Source organism: Scyliorhinus torazame, chromosome 5 (genome assembly GCF_047496885.1).
Source record: "Scyliorhinus torazame isolate Kashiwa2021f chromosome 5, sScyTor2.1, whole genome shotgun sequence".
Taxonomy (NCBI): Eukaryota; Metazoa; Chordata; class Chondrichthyes; order Carcharhiniformes; family Scyliorhinidae; genus Scyliorhinus; species Scyliorhinus torazame.
Window position 1 is genome coordinate 161,889,671 of NC_092711.1, and position 20,321 is coordinate 161,909,991.

The following is a 20,321-nucleotide window of genomic DNA, read 5'->3' on the forward strand; positions in this document are numbered from 1 at the left end:
GCGTCTCCGCCTTACCCGTGGTCAGCAGGTCAAACTCCGTCTGTAGTCTCCGTCTTTCCCTGTATAGCCCTTCATCCGGGGCCTCCGCATATTGCCTATCCACCCTCAGAATCTCCCCAATCAGTCTCTCCCTTTCTTTACCCTCTTGTTTCCCCTTGTGGGCTCTTATGGAAATCAGCTCCCCCCTAACCACCGCCTTCATCGCCTCCCATACTACTCCCACCTGGACCGCTCCATCATCATTGACCTCTAGGTATCTTTCAATACATCCCCTCACCCTTCCACATACCCCCTCATCTGCCAGTAGTCCCATGTCTAGTCTCCAAAGTGGGCGCTGCTCCTTCTCCTCTCCTAGATCCAGATCCACCCAATGTGGGGCGTGATCTGAAATGGCTATAGCCGAGTATTCCGTTCCTGCCACTTTCGGGATCAGCGCCCTTCCCAGGACAAAAAAGTCTATCCGGGAGTATACTTTATGGACGTGGGAGAAGAAGGAAAACTCTTTACCCATTGGTCTGGCAAATCTCCACGGATCTGTTCCTCCCATCTGCTCCATAAATCCCTTAAGCACCTTGGCCGCTGCCGGCCTTCTTCCGGTCCTGGATCTGGACCGGTCCAGCCCTGGGTCCAGCACCGTGTTGAAGTCCCCCCCCCATTAACAAGTTTCCCATCTCCAGGTCCGGGATACGTCCCAACATACGCTTCATAAAACCCGCGTCATCCCAGTTCATGGCATATACGTTCACCAGCACCACCGCCTCACCTTGCAATCTGCACTCACCATCACGCACCTGCCCCCACTATCCACCACTATGGTCTTAGCCTCAAACGATACCCGTTTCCCCACCAGTATTGCCACCCCTCTATTTTTCGCATCTAAGCCTGAGTGGAATACCTGTCCCACCCATCCTTTCCTTAATCTGGCCTGATCCGCCAATTTCAGGTGCGTCTCCTGAAGCATAACCACATCCGCCTTCAGTCTCTTTAAGTGCGTAAATACCCTTGCTCTCTTAATCGGCCCATTCAAACCACTCACGTTCCACGTGATCAACCGGGTTGGGGGGCCCTTTACCCCCCCCCCCCCCTCGTCGACTAGCCATCCCCTTTTTTAAACCAGCTCCTCACCCGGGTCCCACGCACCCGTCTGTCCCCCAGACGGCGCCCTCCCGTCCCGACCACCCCATCTCGTATCAGCTCCCCCCTACCCTCAGCAGCAGCAACCCAGTTAATTCCCCCCCCCCTTGCCGGCTAGATTCCCCTCTAGCTTGATTGCTCCCCCCATATTGCTTCCGGGAGCCAGCAAACTCTGGCTGACCTCGGCTTCCCCCGTTTATCCTTGGCCTCCCTGCGTGTGAGGCCCCTTCCTTCCTGCGCCCATTTTGCCCGCCGCAATTTCCATATCGCGGGAAAAAACCCGCGCTTCCCTTGCGGCCCCGCCCCTAATGGCGCAGTTCCCTTGTTCCCCTTCCCCACCGGCACCCACATTTCTTCGTGTGTGTCCCCTCGGGGGGGGGGGGGGAAATTCCCCCGTCTAACATTGTTACAGATTAGCCCTCCCCTCTCCCCACTTTACATTTCTGTGCCACCACCTCGCTACCTCTTTCCAAACATCAATTCCTCAAGTCTAGTCCAATTTCTCTTCTTGAATAAATGTCCATGCCTCCTCTGCCGTCTCGAAGAAGTGGTGTTTGCCCTGGTGTGTGACCCACAGTCTTGCCAGTTGCAGCATTCCGAATTTTACTTTCTTCCTGTGGAGCACCGCCTTGGCCCGATTAAAACTCGCCCTCCTTCCCGCCACCTCCGCACTCCAATCTTGATATACGCGTATCACCGCGTTCTCCCACCTGCTACTCCGTGTCTTCTTAGCCCATCTCAGGACCATCTCCCTGTCCTTGTAGCGGTGGAACCTCACCATTATTGCTCGCGGTGTTTCCCCTGCCTTTGGTCTTCTCACGAGGACCCGGTACGCTCCCTCCACTTCCAGGGGGCCCGTCGGGGCCTCAGCTCCCATTAAAGTATGGAGCATCGTACTCACATACGCCCCAACATGAGCTCCCTCTGTCCCTTCGGGAAGACCCAAAATCCTTAGATTCTTCCTCCTCGAGCTGTTCTCCAGGGCTTCCAGCCTTTCTATGCATCTCTTGTGAAGTTCCTCGTGCGTCTCCGTCTTCACCACCAAACCCTGTATCTCGTCTTCGTTCTCGGCTGCCTTTGCCTTCACTCCACGGAGCTCCATCGCCTGGATCTTTTGTGTCTCCTTCAATCCCTCGATTGCCAGTAACATCGGCGCCAGCAGCTCTTTCTTGAGCTCCTCCACACATCGTCGGAGGAACTCCTGCTGTTCTGGGCCCCATACCATCTGGGCTCCCTCAGCCGCCATCTTGCTTCTCCCTTCTCTTCTCGGCCGCTGCTCCAGAGGATCCTCCGCAATCTGGCCACTACTGTTGTTTCTTTCCATCCACACCCGGGGGGGACTCCTTTCTTTGTCACCTCCATAAGACCATAAGACATAGGAGCGGAAGTAAGGCCATTCAGCCCATCGAGTCCACTCCGCCATTCAATCATGGCTGATTTCAACTCCATTTACCCGCTCTCTCTCCATAGCCCTTAATTCCTCGAGAAATCAAGAATTTATCAACTTCTGTCTTAAAGACACTCAACGTCCCGGCCTCCACCGCCCTCTGTGGCAATGAATTCCACAGACCCACCACTCTCTGGCTGAAGAAATTTCTCCTCATCTCTGTTCTAAAGTGACTCCCTTTTATTCTAAGGCTGTGCCCCCGGGTCCTAGTCTCCCTGCTAATGGAAACAACTTCCCTACGTCCACCCTATCTAAGCCATTCATTTTCTTGTAAGTTTCTATTAGATCGCCCCTCAACCACCTAAACTCCAATGAATATAATCCCAGGATCCTCAGGTGTTCATCATATGTTAGGCCTACCATTCCTGGGATCATCCGTGTGAATCTCCGCTGGACCCGCTCCAGTGCCAGTATGTCCTTCCTGAGGTGTGGGGCCCAAAATTGCTCACAGTATTCTAAATGGGGCCTAACTAATGCTTTATAAAGCTTCAGAAGTACATCCCTGCTTTTATATTCCAAGCCTCTTGAGCTGAATGACAACATTGCATTTGCTTTCTTAATTACGGACTCAACCTGCAACCTCACACTGGGTTTGGCCGTAAAGAATTTCCGTTGGGGCTCCCGATAGGAGCCCAAAAGTCCGTTAAAACGGGAGGTGCCGAAACGTGCGGCTTAGCTGGTCATCGCCGCAACCGGAAATCTCCATTTGTGTTATTGATATTTAGAAATCTGCCTTTGGGTGGCATGGTGGCCCAGTGGATAGCACTGTTGTCTCACGGCACCAAGAACCTGAGTTCGATCCTGGCCCCGGGTCACTGTCCATGTGGAGTTTGCACATTCTCCTAGTGACTTGTGGGTCTCAGATCCACAACCGAACTTGATGTGCAGCATTGGTGAATTGGCCACGCTCCACTGCCCCTTAATTAGAAAAAAATAATTTATTAAACAAAGAAACAGAAATCTGTCAGTCTCTGCTTTAAACACACTCAGTGACTGAGCTCCCACAGCCCTCTGGGGTAGAGAATTCCAAAGATTCACAACCCTCTGAGTAAAGAAATGTCTCCTCCGAGACCAATCCTAAGTGCATTCCCCCTTAGTTTGAAATTGTGTCCCCTGGTTCCAGATTCCCCAACCAGGGGAAACATCTCACCTGCATCTTCCCTGTCTATTTCTTTATGGATTTTGTAAGTTTCAATGAAATCCCCTCTCATTCCTTGAAACTCCAAAGAAAAGAGGCCTAGTTTCCCCAATCTCTCTTCATAGGACAGTCCTGCCAAACCCGGAACAAGTCTGGTGAAACTTTGTTGCTGTTCCACTGTGGCAATACCTTTCCTAAGGTAAGGGGAGTAAAACTGCACACATTACTCCAGCTGTGGTCTAAGCATTTCATAATGATCGATGTCATTGAGGCACATTGCCTGGTTCTTCTTTGGCACTGGTATGATGGTGGTCTTCTTGAAGCAGGTGGGAACCTCAGAACGGAGTAGGGAGAGGTTGAGGATGTCCGCGAACACACCCGCCAGTTGGTCCGCACAGGATCTGGGTGCATGGCAGGGATCCCGTCAGGACCTGTCGCTTTCCGAGGGTTCACTTTCAAGAAGGCCAATCTGACTTCGGAGGCTGTGAAGGTGGGCATGGGCGTGTCCAGGGCTGCTGGGGCAGATGACAGAGGTTTGTTGGTTTCCTGCTCGAAATAAGCATAGAATGCATTGCGTTTGTCAGGAAGGGGTGCACTGTTGCTAAAGATTCTACTCGGCTTTGCTTTTTAGCGCATTATGTTGTTTAAGCCTCGCCACAATCGATGAGAGTCCATGATTCTCGCTTAGTCTGGACAACTCTTCTGTTGTCGCTTGGCATCCCTGTTGGCTTTGCAGGGGTTCCTAGATCTTTTTGTATAGGTCACGGTTGCCTGACTTGAATGCCTCAGACGTGGCCTTCAGTCGGGAGTGAATCTCCCGATTAAACCATGGTTTCTGGTTGGGTAACGTACGTACTACCTTCTTTGACACACAATCCTCCACACACTTGCTGAAGTCTGTGATGGTGCTGGCATACTCGTTTAGGTTAACTGCCGAGTTCTTGAATATGGACCAGTCGCATCGGAGCTCTTCTGTTGCCTCAGACCAGCATTTGCACAACTTTCATAACCAGATTCTCCAGCTTAAGTTTCTGCTTGTACGCCAGGAGAAGGAGCACCATCTTGTGGTCCGATTTTCCAGCAGTGCAGTCAGGGGATGGATCATCAGGCGCCCTTGATGTTTGTGTGGCAGTGGTCAAGGATGTTGGGGCCCCTGTTGGGACAGGAGATGTGTTGGTGGAATTTTGGCAGTACACTCTTGAGGTTGGCCTGGTTAAAGTCCCCGGCCACGATGAACAAGGCCGCCGGGTATTCTGCTTCATTGTTATTTATAGCGGTTACAATTCATCAAGCGCCTTCTTCACTTCCGCCTGGGGTGGGATGTAGACCGCCGTGATGATGGCAGAAGTGAACTCCGTGGAAGGTAGTATGGACAGTACTTCACAGTCGGGTATTCCAGATCCGGGGAGCAGTAGTTCGTCAGGGTCGCCACATCCGAGCACCAGGAGTTGACGAGGAGACAAACCCCTCCACCCACTCCAGGTTTAGTCCTGGATGTGATTAACAGCAGGAATAACAGCAGAATCCAACCCGTCATCACTTGTGAACCCTTTGGTGTCTCAGCATGTTGGACGACTGAGTGAATCCCTCCCCACAGTGAGTGTAGGGGATTGGCTTCCTTTCAGTGTGAACTCGCTGGTGTCTCCGCAATGTGGGTGATGTTTGAAATCTCTTTGTGCAGTGAGAGCAGCTGAACAGTTTCTCCTCAGTGTGAATGCGCTGGTGCAACATCAGTACCCGAGAGCTTTTAAACCCACTCCCACAGTCGGAGCATTTAAAGGGTCTCTCATTGGTGTGAGTGACATTGTGTTTCAGCAGGTTGGATAATTGAGCAAATCCCTTATCACACACAGTGCAGATGAACGGCTTCTCCCCGGTGTGAACTCTCTGGTGTCTCTGCAGGCTGGACAACCGAGTGAATCCCTTCCCACAGTCAGAGCAGGTGAACGGCCTCTCCCCGGTGTGAACTCGTTCGTGTTGCCGGAGGCTGCCAATGTCAGTGAATCCCTTTTCACACTGAGAGCAAGTGAAAGACCTCTCTCCAGTGTGAACTCGTTCGTGTCTCCGCAGGCTGCCAATGTCACTGAATCTCTTTTCACACTGAAAGCAGGTGAAAGGCCTTTCTCCAGTGTGAACTCGTTCGTGTCTCCGCAGGCTGCCAATGTAATTGAATCTCTTTTTACACTGAGAGCAGGTGAAAGGCCTCTCCCCAGTGTGAACTCGTTCGTGTCTCCGCAGGCTGCCCATTTCAGTGAATCCCTTTTCACACTGAGGGCAGGTGAAAGGCCTTTCTCCAGTGTGAACTCGTTCGTGTCTCCGCAGGCTGCCAATGTAATTGAATCTCTTTTTACACTGAGAGCAGGTGAAAGGCCTCTCTCCAGTGTGAACTCGTTCGTGTTGCCGCATGTTGCCAATAACATTGAATCTCTTTTCACACTGAGGGCAGGTGAAAGGTCTCTCTCCAGTGTGAACTCGTTCGTGTTTCCGCAGGCTACTAATGGCAGTGAAATCCTTTTCACACTGAGAGCAGGTGAAAGGCCTCTCCCCAGTGTGAACTCGTTCGTGTTTCCGCAGGTTGCCAATGCCATTGAATCTCTTTTCACACTGAAAGCAGGTGAAAGGCCTCTCTCCAGTGTGAATTCGTTCGTGTGTCCGCAGATTGCTAATGTTAGTGAATCCCTTTTCACACTGAGAGCAAGTGAAAGGCCTCTCCCCAGTGTGAACTCGTTCGTGTCTCCGCAGGTTGCTAATGTCAGTGAATCCCTTTTCACACTGAAAGCAGGTGAACGGCCTCTCTCCGGTGTGACTGCGTTGATGCCTTTCCAGCCCGTACGAGCCTTTGAACCCCTTCCCACAATCCTCACATTTCCATGGTTTCTCCATGGTCCGGGTGATCTTGCATCTCACCACGTTGGACGATCAGTTGAAGCCTCGTCCACACACAGAACACCTATATAGTCTCTCCCTGCTGTGAATGGTGTAGTATTTTTTCAGGCTGTGTCACTGGTTAAAGCTCTTTCCACAGTCAGTGCTCTCTAACAGTCTTACACGGGTGTCTGTGTGTGTCTCAGTGCTTTTCCAGACACACTGATGTTTAAAATCTCTTGAAGCAGACAGAATAGACAAACATTTCTCCTTCTAGATTCAAAGGCCAATGATCCCAAGAATGGAGTGACTCAGTCAGTTCTTGACGTGATATTTAGTTTGAGATCTCGGCCTCAAACTCCTCTTGTTCGAACTTCCTGCAAACAGATTTTACAATAGTAATCATTGTTAGTACAGGACAGAAACTCAGAACAGACAATTCTAGTTTCTATCGAACATTCTTTCCTCTCTCTTTCCCTGAAATGCTCTAAATCTCAATCCCACACACTCTCCCTCCATTCTCACTCTGCTGTATCTAATATTCCCCCTCCCAATTCTCCTGAAGGTGCCGATTCAGGCTGATTGACAAATCCAAGCTCACTGCTTCCTACCCTGGACAGAGAGACCTATATTCACTTACTTTCCCTCCCAATTTTCCTGAAGGTGCTGATCAACAAATCTAAACTCACTAAAACCTGTACAAGAGTAGAGAATCTCCATATAAATACATTTACTGATTAGAGATAGGGAAATTCTGAGGAAGAACTTTATTTAGTCATGGAGTGGTCATGACAGGGAACTCACTACCCACAAGGGTTGTGGAAGTCGAGATGATCAATAATTCAAAATAATATATGAAGAAAATAAGCTTTCAGGGGAACAGGGATATCGAGGGGGAATGGGACTGACTGGATTGCTGTACAGAGAGTCAGCATTGACTTGAGTTCCCAAATGGATTCCATAAGTGCTGCAATGACTGTATGACTGGAAATATATAACGTAGGTAGAACTAATAATACATGTATTTCATTACAGAACCATCAATAATATATCTAATACATTCCATACAACACTAGATATATCTCTGTGCAATATAACATTTTTAAAAATTCATTTACGGGATGTGAGAGTCGCTGGTTCAGCCAGCATTTATTGCCCATCCCTAGTTGCCCTTCAGAAGGTGGTGATGAGTTGCCTTCTTGAACCGCTGCAGTCCTTGAGTTATAGGTACACACCCTGTGCTGTCAGGGAAGGAGTTACAGGATGTCGCCCCAGCAACAATGAAGGAAGGGCGATATATTTCCAAGTCTGTCTGGTGAGTGACTTGGAGGTGAACCTCCAGGTAGTGGGGTTCTCAACTATCTGCTGCTCTTGGCCTTCTAGATAGTAGTGGTTGTGGGTTTGGAAGGTGCTGTCGGAGGAACCTTGGTGACTTACTGCAGTGTATCTTGTCGATGGTATACACGGCTGCCACTGTTCGTCGGTGGTGGAGTGTTTGAATATTCATGGAATGTGGAGCAGTCAAGCGGGCTGCTTTGTTCTGGATGGTGTAGAGCAGCATGTTGGAGCTGCACTCAACCAGGCAAGTAGTGATTATTCTGTTACATGCCTGACTTGTGCCTTGTAGATGGTGGAGAGGCTTTGGGGGTCAGGAGGTGTGTTACTCGCTGTAGCCTTTGGCCTGCCCTGGTGGCCACCATATTAATATGGCTAGTCCAGTTCAGTTTCTGATCAATGATAACCCTCAGGATGTTGGTTGTGGAGGATTCACCAATGCTAATGTCAAGGGGCAGTGGTTAGATCCTCCTTCGTAGGAGATGGTCGTTGCCTGGCGCTTGTGTAGCACAAATGTGATTTGCCACTTATCAGCCAACATCTGGATACTGTGCAGGACATGCTGCATTTGGACATGGACTGCTTCATTATCTGAGGAGTCATGAATGGTGCTAAAGATTGTGCAGTCATCCACAAACATCCCCACTTCTGGCCTTATGATGAAAGGTAGGTCATTGATGAAGCAGCTAAAGATGGTTGGGCCTAGGAGTGTGCCCTGAGGAACTCCTGGAGCTGAGATGATTGACCTCCAACCACTACAACCATCTTTTTTTGTGCCAGGTATGACTCCAACCAGCGGAGAGTTTCCCCCGATTCCCACTGACTCCAGTTTAGCTGGGGCTCCTTGATGCCATAGTCGGTCAAATGCTGCCCTGATACCAAGGGCAGTCACTCTCACCTCTGGCATTCAGCTCTTTTGTCCATGATTGAACCAAGGCTGGAATGAGGACAGGAGCTGAGTGACCCTGGTGGAACCCAAACTGAGCGTCCGTGAGCAGGTTTTGCTGAGTAAGTACCACTTGATAGCGCTGTTAATGACCCCTTCCATCACTTTGCTGATGGTGGAGAGTATTCCGACAGGAAAGTAATTGGTTTGGTTTGTCCTGTTTACTGTTCCCTTTAATGTCAGCCATCTCCTGGGGAAACCAGCCCTTTAAATGTGAACATTAGGAAAGAGACCATCATTTTAGCCAGACAAATAAATGTGTCAAGCTGAGGGAGCAAAGGATGTCAATGTCTTTCAGAGAGAGAGACCTGGGCCAAGCTTTTCAGAGTCTGCACCCTCCCTGGATTGACTTCCTTTCCCTTCAGTTGCTGCAAGTGACCAATTGAAGGTCAGAATGAGACAAGAAATGGAAAGGGGGAGAAAAGAAAGTGTTTTACTCACAGATGTTGGAGACAGGAGGACATTTCAGTCTGTGTGAAGCCCAATCTCCTTTCACATGAAGCCCGCGCTGATTGGAGGACCAGCGTCCTTCCGGTCCTAACTCTATCCATTAGCCAACACCTCACAGGAAGGTCAGGGGCTGGGCTTTCCTCCACACATGCGCAGCTTCCCCTCACCCTTGGACATGCGCAGTACCTGATCACCCGCCCGTGCGGCGGATAGAGCGGGTTCCCCAGCGCGGGGGATTGTGGGAGCTACGGCCGACACTGTCCAAACTCCTGGGGTGAAAAGTGGAGGAGGCTTGGGCGGTTGTGTGCGAGCTTGGTGTCCGCCCCCGGGCCGATTCGAAAGGCAGGCCGCCTCTGGGAGCTTCCTGGATGGGGTGAAACAGCAACTCGGCGCCCATTGCTCCTGGTCCCCGAGGGAAGGGGAGAAGACCGGTTTTGGAGTACTGCGACCAGTCGTGTTTCAAGTCAGCGGTTGAGCTGCGGAGACGCTGCTTTGGACTGCGAGGTTTGCTGTCGGCGGGTTTGAGTTCGCCCAATGGAGGACAAAGGAATGGAGGAAGGATGGCAGCTGGATAGGCTGCTGGAAATGGCGGGTCAGAACCGGGAGTGGATACCCGATGGGCGGCCCGCGGCCTGCAGCCGGGGTGGGTTGCTGCCGTTCCTGGGGTCTCCAGGGGTTCGGCCCCCCTGGACGCCCTGTGGGCGGTTGGGACTGACTCTGGGACTTTCTTCCCTGTTGTCGACTGTTGCCAACATTGGAGCGACTCTGGCCGCTGCCATTGGAGGACTTTGAGGACATGTTGTTCCTTGTGAAATTTCGGCTGGAGCGCTGGGGTCATGATGTGGAACGTGCAAAATTAATGGACTCTTTTTTTATGGACTTTTCTATGAGTACTAAGGGATTTTGTTTTCATGTTTTCTTTGCTTTCGTTTTCTTTAGCAGCCTATGACATTCAACTCATTTCGGGTTTCCCTGAAATGGTAATTAGTAATTGTGGTGGAACGCTAGTTGGTGCAAAACTGCTCTCCCTCCGAATGGTCCCGAGCCTTTGGGCGGGGTCCACAGGAGGGGGGAACCCTCTCTCCTCCGCTGCGCCTGGGTCTGGCTCTCCGGTGGTCTGTGCTCTTAGCGAGGAGGGGCCTTTCCCCCGGGGTGTCGGCTGCAGGGCGGGGTGAACGGGGGTGGGTGAGCGGGGATTAGTGTTCGGTGATTGATTCTATCCTGTTAAATCTTTTCTGGGGTGAATTGAGGCCTGGTGCCTGATGATTGGGTTTGATATGACACTGTTAAAATGTATCGAGGCCCTGTGGGTCATACTTGTTTCCGAAGCGGCCGTATTGTATCGGGGCCTTGTGCCTCGCGACTGCTTGTCTTATGTGTTTAGAGGCCGTTACCTCGAAATGTACTCGTGTCTTGTGGTTTTTTTGTTCCTTTTTTCTTTGGAATGGTCGTTGGGTTTCGAGGCCTTGTGCCTCACGACTGTTCGTGTTATGTGACTGTCCGATTGTTACTTGAACTATGTGTAGGGCCTGTGCCTTGCGGCTGGTTGTGATAAATGACTGGTTAATTGGTATCTGGAAACGAATTTCGGCCCTGCGCCTTGCAGCTGTTTGTGTTCAATGACTGTTACAACGTTATTGTGAAATGTAATTGGGCCTTGTGCCTTGCAGCTGTTTTGTGTTAAGTGACTGTTTAATCATCAATTTGACGTGTGTTTAATCGTCAATTTGAAGTGTAATGAGGCCTGGAGCCTTGTAAATTGGTTTCTGTAATAATTGTGACGACAATAAAAGAGTTACTCACAGATGTTGGAGACAGGAGGAAGGTTCAGTCTGTGACGTCCAAGCTCCATTCACACAAAGCCCGCGCGGATTGCCTTGGAGGACCAGAGTCCTTCCGGTCATCCAACCATTCCCATTGGTCAACGCCTCAGCAGGAAGGTCAAGGGTGAGCTTTCCCTCGCACATGCGCATTCTCTCCCTCAGACATGCGCAGTCCCGGGGTGGGGAGAGGGGAATCACCGAGAGACTTCTTGTTCTGGCCGCAGCCGGTTGCCTGGAAACCTTGTCTCGAGGAGGGGGAACAATGAGTGAGGCGGAGGAAAGTTGTTGACCAATGGGAAGAGTTGGTGAACCGGAAGGACTCTCTTCCACCATCCAATTACCTTCCCGTTTTCTGAATGCGGAAGCTGGACAATGAGCAAAACTGGGGCCTCACACAGACTGAAAACTTGTTTTTGTCGCCAACATCTGTGAGTAAAACAGTTTCTTTTCTCCCCCCTTTCCATTTATTTTCTCATTCTCACCTTCAATTGGTCACTTGTAGCAAAGGAAGTGAATCCAGGGAGGGCGCAGACTCGGCAAAGCTTGGCCCAGGTCCCTCTCTCTCTCTGAAACACATTGACATCCTTTGCTCCCTCAGCTTCACACATTTATTTGTCTGGCTAAAAGGATGGTCTCTTTCCTAATATTCACAATAAAGGGCTAGTTTCTCCAGGTGATTGCTGACATTTAAGGGGACAGTAAATTAATACCAGACAGGCATGTCTTATATGGTACACATCAGATATATTATTTATGGTTCTGCGATAAAGTGCAATCCAGTCATCTCTTCCCTTGGAGGGTTATTAGTCTCTGGATTTCTCTTCCACAGGGACCAGTGGGGTGTGGAGTCATTGAATATATTCACAGATGAGTTGGACAGATTTTTAATTACTTGTTATGTTTTAAATAATTTTTAAACTATGAATGCAACAGAGTAACAGAAAAAATCGTGGCAAATGGGTACAGAGCAGAACAAGAGATATTGCCAACATACATCCAAGCAACACATTGCAGAATTAATTTGGAACAGGATATTTGAGGGAGCAGAGCCTCGAGATGAAATGCCAGATTAATTGAAGAACCAGTTTACAGGTTAAAGTCGTGAGTGGGGAAAGAGGGCAAGATTATATAACAATTCAGTTTGTAAACCCCAAAATATTACAAGCAGACTAACAGCATAATCAAATTAAAATGAATAACACAACACGGATAACATAGAACTATAGTGCAGAAGGCCATTCGCCCCTTCAAGTCTGCACTGAGTCTCAGAAAAAGCATTTCACTGAGGCCCATTCCCCATCCTATCCTCGTAACCCGTTGCATTGATCATGGTCAACCCAGCTAACCTACACATCTTTGATACTAAGGGGCAAATTAGCGTGACCAATCCACTTTCACTGCTCATCTTTGGACAGTGGGAGGAAACCGGAGCACCCGGAGGAAACACACGAAGACACGAGGAGAATATGCAAACTCCACACAGACAGCCACCCAAGGCTGGGATTGAACCTGGGTCCCTGGCGCTGAGGTAGCAGCACTAATCACTGTGCCCTACTCCCGGCCTAAGTTGAATTGAATTCACTCATGGAAAGCCCAGGAGGAGCAAGTCAGTCAAATGTAGGAGTCCCATCCTTTACCCAATGCATAAGACTCAGAATGAATCACGGACATTAAAAATTGCATGGAGATGCATTCCATAATCAGCCTATGCTGGTTTTGGATCGAGAGAGAACTGACTGGTCTGCTTCTGTATTGAGCCAGATGAATGTTGGCTCCATCCTAACCCAATCCCTTATGAACCTAAGATGAGAGGCCAATTGATGAAGCCTGATTTTCGGAAGACCATACCCTCCCTTATCTTGGTGATTGGAGCTGAACAAACATTTTGTTCCAGGTAGAGTTATAGATGTTTACAGCATGGAACCAGGCCCTTCGGCCCAGCTTGTCCATGCCGCCCAGTTTCTATCACTAAGCTAGTCCCACTTGCCAGCATTTGGCCCATATCCCTCTACCCACCCTGCCCATGTAACTATCTAACTGCTTTTTAAAGGACAAATTTGTACCCGCCTCTACACTGAAAGAAGGTAAAATCTCTGCTCCTCAGGTGCAAAGTGCTCTAAACACCTACATAACCCACCTTCTCACGGTTATGATCCCGGACCAGACCCCAACAGTGGCTCGGATACTGGGCACAAACCCCAATATTTTATTTGTGTTTTGTCAGACTGTGAGGCAAGGATACCTCACTCCAGGAGTGATTTCACACAAAATAGGGCCATGCTATGTGAAAACAAACTTTATTATTGACACAATATTCAAATATATAACATCACACCAGAAAACAGCTGACAATTAGCCCTTAAACAATGCTAATCAATACAGTGAATACAGTAACCCTTAACTGCTACCTTTATTCCCACTCAAACAGCAAAAACACATCTCAGCTCTCAATCCACCGTTAAACACAGTTAGCCCTCAGCAATACCTGCTTTACACAGATGTTCTTTGAGAAAGAGAGCTCTTGTGTCACCACTTTAAAGACAAGATCTCAAACCTGTCAGAACCATGAAGAAACTTGGGAAGCTGTTTCAGCTTGTTTCAGCTTGCCTTCGAATGACACTCTTCTGAACTGCTTGGAAAGAAACTGCTAATCTAGCTGCAGACATATATTTTCAACTGAACTGAGATGCTTGACCTCTGCTCACATCTTGAACTAATCCTCAACTAAAACACTGCTTTGCTGCAAAAAGCCTGAAACAGTGGCTCCTCCCAGTACTGACATCATCTTACCAAGCTGAAATCTAATTAACTCCACAGGGAATCCCCTTCATCCAAACATCATTCCATTAGCCCACACTTTTTACGATGCTTTAATTACACCTCTGGATGCAAAACTTAGTTGTCCTTCAAAAAGAATAAATTTAGAGTACCCAATTCTTTTTTTTCCAATTAAGGGGCAATTTAGCGTGGCCAATTCACCGACCCTGCACATCGTTTTACATTGTGGGGGTGAGACCCAAGCTGGCACAGGGAGAATGTGCAGATTCCACATGGACAGTGACCCGGGGCCAGGATCGAACCCAGGTCCTCGGCACTGAGGGGCAGCAGTGCTAACCACTGCGCCACCGTGCTGCCCCCGGCAATGAATTTAAAGACAATGTGGTGAAGCTTTGGGATTCTCTGCCCCAGAGGACTGTGGAGCCTCAGTCATCAAGTATTTTTAGACCAAGAGTGATAGGTTTCTCGATATTGAAGATATCGAGGGATATGGGGGATAGTGTGGAAAAATGGTGCTGAGGTAGATCCGCCAATGATCTCATTGAATGGTCGAGTAGGCTTGATGGGCTGAATGGCCGACTGCAGCTCCTATTTGTTATGATCTGTGTGAAGGACAGGAAGCAGTGAGCAGGGATCTGTCAATCAGCCTGAATCAGCACCTTCAGGAGAATTGGGAGGGTGAATATTAGATACAGCAGAGTGAGAATGGAGGGAGAGTGTGTGGGATAGAGATTTACAGCTTTTGGGGAACGAGAGAGGAAAGACTGTTTCACAGAAATTAAAATAATCTGCTCTGAATTTCTCTCCTGGACTGATTGTGATGTCTTTTGTAAACTCCAAAGGAGAGGATTTACAGACAGAAATCTCAAACATCACGTCTGGATCTGACAGAGTCACTCGGTTCATCGGCCATTAAATCTAGAAGGAGAAATGTTTGCCTGGCCTGTTGACTTCAACAAAGTTTAAACATCAGTGTGACTGGAAAAGCACCGAGACACACACACCCGGGTGAGAGTGTTCCAGAGCACTGACTGTGGAAAGAGCTTTAACCAGTTACACAGCCTGAAAAATCATCTCACCATTCACAGCGGGGAGAGACCGTACACGTGTTCTGTGTGTGAACAAGGCTTCAAGTGATTGTCCGACCTGGAGAGACACGAGGAGACCCAAAACATGAAGAAACCGTGGAAATGTGGGGACTGTGGGAAGGGATACAGATCCCCATCTGTGCTGGAACTTCACCGACGCAGTCACACTGGGGAGAGGCCATTCACCTGCTCTCCGTGTGGGAAGGGATTCACTGAAATATCCAATCTGAGGAAACACCAGCGAGTTCACACTGGGGAGAAACCATTCACTTGCTCTCAGTGTGAGAAGGGATTCACACGGTTGGACAGCCTGAAGTCACACCAGCGAATTCACACTCTGGAGAAGCCGTTCACCTGCTCTCAGTGTGGGAAGGGATTCACTAAATTATCCAGCCTGCAGACACACCAGCGAGTTCACACTGGGGAGAGGCCGTTCACCTGTTCTCAGTGTGGGAAGGGATTCTGTGTTTCCTCGTCCCTGCTGAGACACCAACAAGTTCACAATTGATTACAGTGATGGATTCTACTGTTATTGTTTCTGCTTCAATTACACCCAGGGCTGCATTTCGTTCTCTCTTCTCTTTCAGTGAATCTGAGACAGGAAAAGTGATGCAACTGTGGCGAACAAGAAATATTAAAAATTCATTAGATCAAAGGAAGAGGTTCTTAAAATGGCCAAAATAAGTGTAAGCTTAAGGATTGTGAACTTGTTTTAGAATTCAGCAAAGAAGGATTAATAAACTGATCAAGAGAAAATAGAATATGAGAGCAAACTGGCGAGAAACATAAAAACCGACTGGAAAAGCTCCTATGGGAATGTGAACAGGAAAAGATTAGCAAAGACCAATGTGGGTCCATTCCAGGCAGAGACAGGAGAGTTTATAATGGGCAATAAGGAAATGGCAGAGAAATTAAACAATGTGTGTCTGTTTCACAGAGGAAGATACAGAAATCGTCCCAAAAACACGAGAGAACCAAGGAACTCGTGAGCAGGAGGGACTGAAAGAGATTAGTATTAGTGAAAAAGTAGTACTGGAGAAATTAATGGGATTGAAAGTTAATAAATCCCCAAAAGCTGATGCTCCACATTCCAGAGTGTTAAAAGAGGTGGCTGTAGAGATAGTGGATACATTGGTGATCATCTTTCAAAATTCTATAGATTCTGGAATGGTTCCTGCAGATTGCAAGGTGGTAAATGTAACCCCACTGTGTAAGGAGGGAAAGAGAAAACAGAGAACCACAGACATTAGCCTGACATCAGTAGGAGGGCAAATGCTACAATCTATTATAAAGGTGTGATAACATACGAATTAGGAGCAGGGGTAGGCCACTCGGCCCCTCGAGCCTGCTCCACCATTCAATAAGTTCACGGCTGATCTGATTGTAACCTCAACTCCACATTCCCGGCGACCCCCGCGATAACCTTTCACCTTCTTATCAAGAATCTATCCAGCTCTGTCTTAAAAATATTCACAGACTCTGTTTCCACTGCCCTTTGAGGAAGAGTGTTCCAAAGACTCGCGACCCTCGGAGAGAAAAAGTTCTCCTCTGCCTTAAGTGGACAAGTTATTAGTTTTAAAGTGACTCCAATTTCTAGATTCTCCCACACGAAGAAACATCCTTTCCACATCAAGGCCCCTCAGCATCTTCTACGGTTCAATCAAGTCACCAAAACTCTTATCGGACACAAGCCCAGCCTGTCCAATCATTCCTCATAAGACCAGCCTCCAATTCCAGGTATGAGTCCAGTAAACCTTCTCTGAACTGCTTCCAACACATTTACATCATCCCTTAAATGAGAGCAATACTGTACACAGTGCTCCAGATGTGGTCCCACCACAATGTCCTGTATAACTGAAGCATCACCTCCCTACTTTTATATTCAATTCCCCTCACAATAAACAATAACATTCTATTAGCTTTCCTAATTACTTGCTGTACCTGTATACTTGTCTTTTGTGATTCATGCTCTCGGACATCCAGATCCCTCTGAGTCTCAGAGCTCTGCAATCTCTCACAATTTAGATAATAAGCTTTATTATTCTTTGTGCCAAAATGGACAATGTCACATTTTCCCACATAATACTCAATTTTACAGATGTTTTCCGCACTCACTTAACCTATCTATATCCCTTTGTAACCTCCTTATGTCCTCTTCACAATTTACTTTCCTACCTATCTTTGTATCATTGGAACATAGGAGCAGGAGTTGGCCATTCAGCCCGTCGAGCCTGCTCCACCATTCAATACGATCATGGCTGATCATCCACTTCAATGCCTTTCCCCCCACACTATCCCCATATCCCTTTGTGTTATTGGTATTTAGAAATCTGTCAGTCTCTGCTTTAAACACACTCAATGACTGAGTTCCCACAGCCCTCTGGGGTAAAGAATTCCGAAGATTCACAACTTGTAGATTTCTATTGATCAAATGATTGCCCTGTTCTATTCCCGTATCCCTCTAGGTTTATTTCCCTCGAAGGCCCATCCAATTTCCTTTTGGAAACATTCCATCATCTCCGTTTCTACCCCGCTCCTCGGAAGTGAGTTTCAGGTAATTCCCAAATACTGCCAAACTCTGGTTCAAGTCTAAGATTTTCTTCAAATGTAAACAGGAATCAAAGGGCAAAGAAGGAGGCCATTAAGCCCACCATTCCCATGCTAGCTCTTTGAACGAACAGTCTAATTGGTCCCATCGCCCTACAAGTTTATTTTCCTGCAGAATCTGTCCAGTTCCCTTTTGAAAGTTACAGTAGAATTTACTTCCTGCACCATTGTCAGGCAGTGAATCCCAAATCACAACAAGTCATTCTGTTTTAAATCTAATACCTTCATGAGATACTGTGTTTGGATTTTCACAGGGTATTTGAAATGCAGTGAAAAACATGGTTGTTACATAAAATCAAGTCTCAGTCTTTATGAGTGATCTTCGTGAGTGGACCGAGTGTGATATATCCAAGTTTGACAAGTTGTAAAAATAAATTACATTTAATTGAGCGGCTCAGTAGTTAGCACTGTTGCCTCACCCCACCATGACCCACGTTCAATTCTGACCTTGGTCACTGTCTGTGTGGGGTTTGTACATTCTCCCGTGTCTGTGGGTTTCCACTGAGTGCTCTGGCTTCCTCCCACAGTCCTAAGATATATGGGTTAGGAGAATTGGCCCTGATAAATTGCCCCTCACTGTCCAGGGATGTGCACGTTAGGTTATGGGGTTACGGGTGAGTGGATAAAAGCTAATTACTGTGGATGCTGGGATCTGAAACAAAAGAGAAAATGCTGGACAATCTCAGCAGGTCTGGCAGCATCTGTAGGGAGAGAAAAGAGCTAACGTTTCGAGTCCAATGACTCTTTGTCAAAGCTAACAGACAGAGAAAGTGGGAAATATTACCCCGTTTCCCTGGGTTTCTGTGGCTATGACTCATCTTTCATTCTCCACAGTATAAATATTCCCCACATTCTCTGATTGTTAACTTTGACAAAGAGTCATTGGACTTGAAACGTTAGCTCTTTTCTCTCCCCACAGATGCTGCCAGACCTGCTGAGATTTTCCAGCATTTTCTCTTTCGTTACGGGTGCGTGGATATGGGTAGATTGCTCTTTGGAAGAGTCGGTGCCGACTCGATGGGCTGAATGGCATCCTTCTGCACTCAAGGGATTCTATATCTATTTCTACAACACCTTTCATGACCACACAATCTTCTAAAGCTTTTTACAGCCTTTGAAGTAGTTTTGAAGTTTAGTCACTGTTGTAATGTCGGAAATTCTGGGTATGCCTCATTAATAATATTTTGTTTAAAAGATCAATCACTCGTCCAACTTCACTGTTATAAGTAACAAGGTTAAGGAAGCCATGTTAAATTCTGAAACTGGACCTTTATTTTAAAAATTCATTCTGTATAAACCAAACTGTTTCTAGAAACTGCTGAATGAGGCGAAACTGTTTAAAGTAACATTGTTCCAAAATTTTGTAAAGCTACAGGGTATCATCCTGCCAAAGTCTGGCTCAAGTCTAAGACTCATTGTTCAATCCAATCAAAGTTAGTAAGAAAGAAAGTGATTGTCTTCCATAAAAGTCTTTTTCAACCAGTGGATATTGTATTAACCAAATGTATTAATTAAAGATCACTGTATTAATTAGCTACCAGTCAGTAACAGATGACTGATTCAGTAATGAGCCTTAATTGAGTTACAATAAAATAATCAATAATGAATCAGTAGTTACAGTAAGAGATTGAGTTTTATTTGCTGTAAAAATGTAAAAGCTTAATTGCTGTGCATGTGAAGAATGTGCAATGAGGATAAATGTACTGGAAAGAGAGACCTTCAACCTCTGATTAGCCTCAACATTTGAAACTGTATGAATAAGGGATTGTATAGAATCAGATAAAGGGATATTATGAAACCGTTCTATTGTATTCCTGTCTGAGATAATGAGAGACGGTGGTGTCAGTAATTAGGATCCAATTAAATTAATCTAGTGACCAAATTGACCAATTGTCATGTTACAACAGGCCCAACTCTGACGTGAGGTAATGGTCACTTGGGGACAAAAGTAGAGGTTCTGAAGGTCTTCCTTACTGGCCAAGTACTGAAGACTCCCGAGGCCGAGTTCCAAGGAAATTACTGTCAAAGAAGGAGCCAGACTCCCGAGGCTGAATCCCACAAGAATTACTGTCAAAGAAGGAGCCAGAGTGGGTTACGCTTCTACAGACTGATCACCCACATGAAGTTGGAAAAGTCAATGTCTTAAAGTTGTTCAGTAAACCTTTTTCATTTAATAAACTTATTTTTAAATTTACTGTCCAGAGAATACTGCCTTTGTCTTAATTGGTTAAAGTCTTGTCTGAACCAAAGTGAATTTATTAAATGGTAAGTTGGGGGGTGGCTGAAATCAATAAAGTTCCGGATAACAACATCAGATAACAGAAACCTTCAATTTAAAAACTTGCATTTCTATAGCACCTTTCACACCCACGATGTCCCAAAGTGCTTTACAGCCAATGAAGTACTTTTGACGTGTAGTCACTGTTGTAATGTAGGAAACACAGCAGCTAATTTACATGCAGAAAAATCCCACACACAGCAATATGATAAGGAGCAGATGATCTGTTTTTAGTGATGTTGATTGAGGGATAAATATTGACCTGGACACCGGGGATAACTCCCCTGCTCTTCTTCAAAATAGTGGCTGTGGGAACATCCACCTGAGAGGGGCAGACAGGGCCTCAGTTTAACATCTTACTTGAAAGAAGGCTGTCCTGACAATGCAGCATTCCCTCAGTGCTGCGACGACGAATGTTGGAACTGGTTTTTG

General features: G+C 47.2%; 1 protein-coding gene and 1 long non-coding RNA gene across 2 annotated transcripts; one reads left to right on the plus strand and one right to left on the minus strand.

Annotated features, from left to right (window-relative positions):
- Positions 1 to 1,261: 1,261 nt before the first annotated feature.
- On the minus strand, positions 1,262 to 11,242 carry LOC140420337 (uncharacterized). The gene is made up of 2 exons (XM_072504356.1): positions 11,119 to 11,242; positions 1,262 to 6,961 (listed from the first exon to the last, which is right to left on the minus strand). The coding sequence occupies exon 2, from the start codon at positions 6,600 to 6,602 to the stop codon at positions 5,256 to 5,258; it is 1,347 nt and encodes a 448-aa protein (XP_072360457.1). The 5' UTR covers positions 6,603 to 6,961; positions 11,119 to 11,242; the 3' UTR covers positions 1,262 to 5,255.
- A 23-nt stretch (positions 11,243 to 11,265) lies between these two features.
- Positions 11,266 to 19,805, plus strand: LOC140420338 (uncharacterized). The gene is made up of 2 exons (XR_011946300.1): positions 11,266 to 11,566; positions 14,759 to 19,805. It is a non-coding gene; the product is annotated as an uncharacterized lncRNA (long non-coding RNA).
- Positions 19,806 to 20,321: the final 516 nt, after the last annotated feature.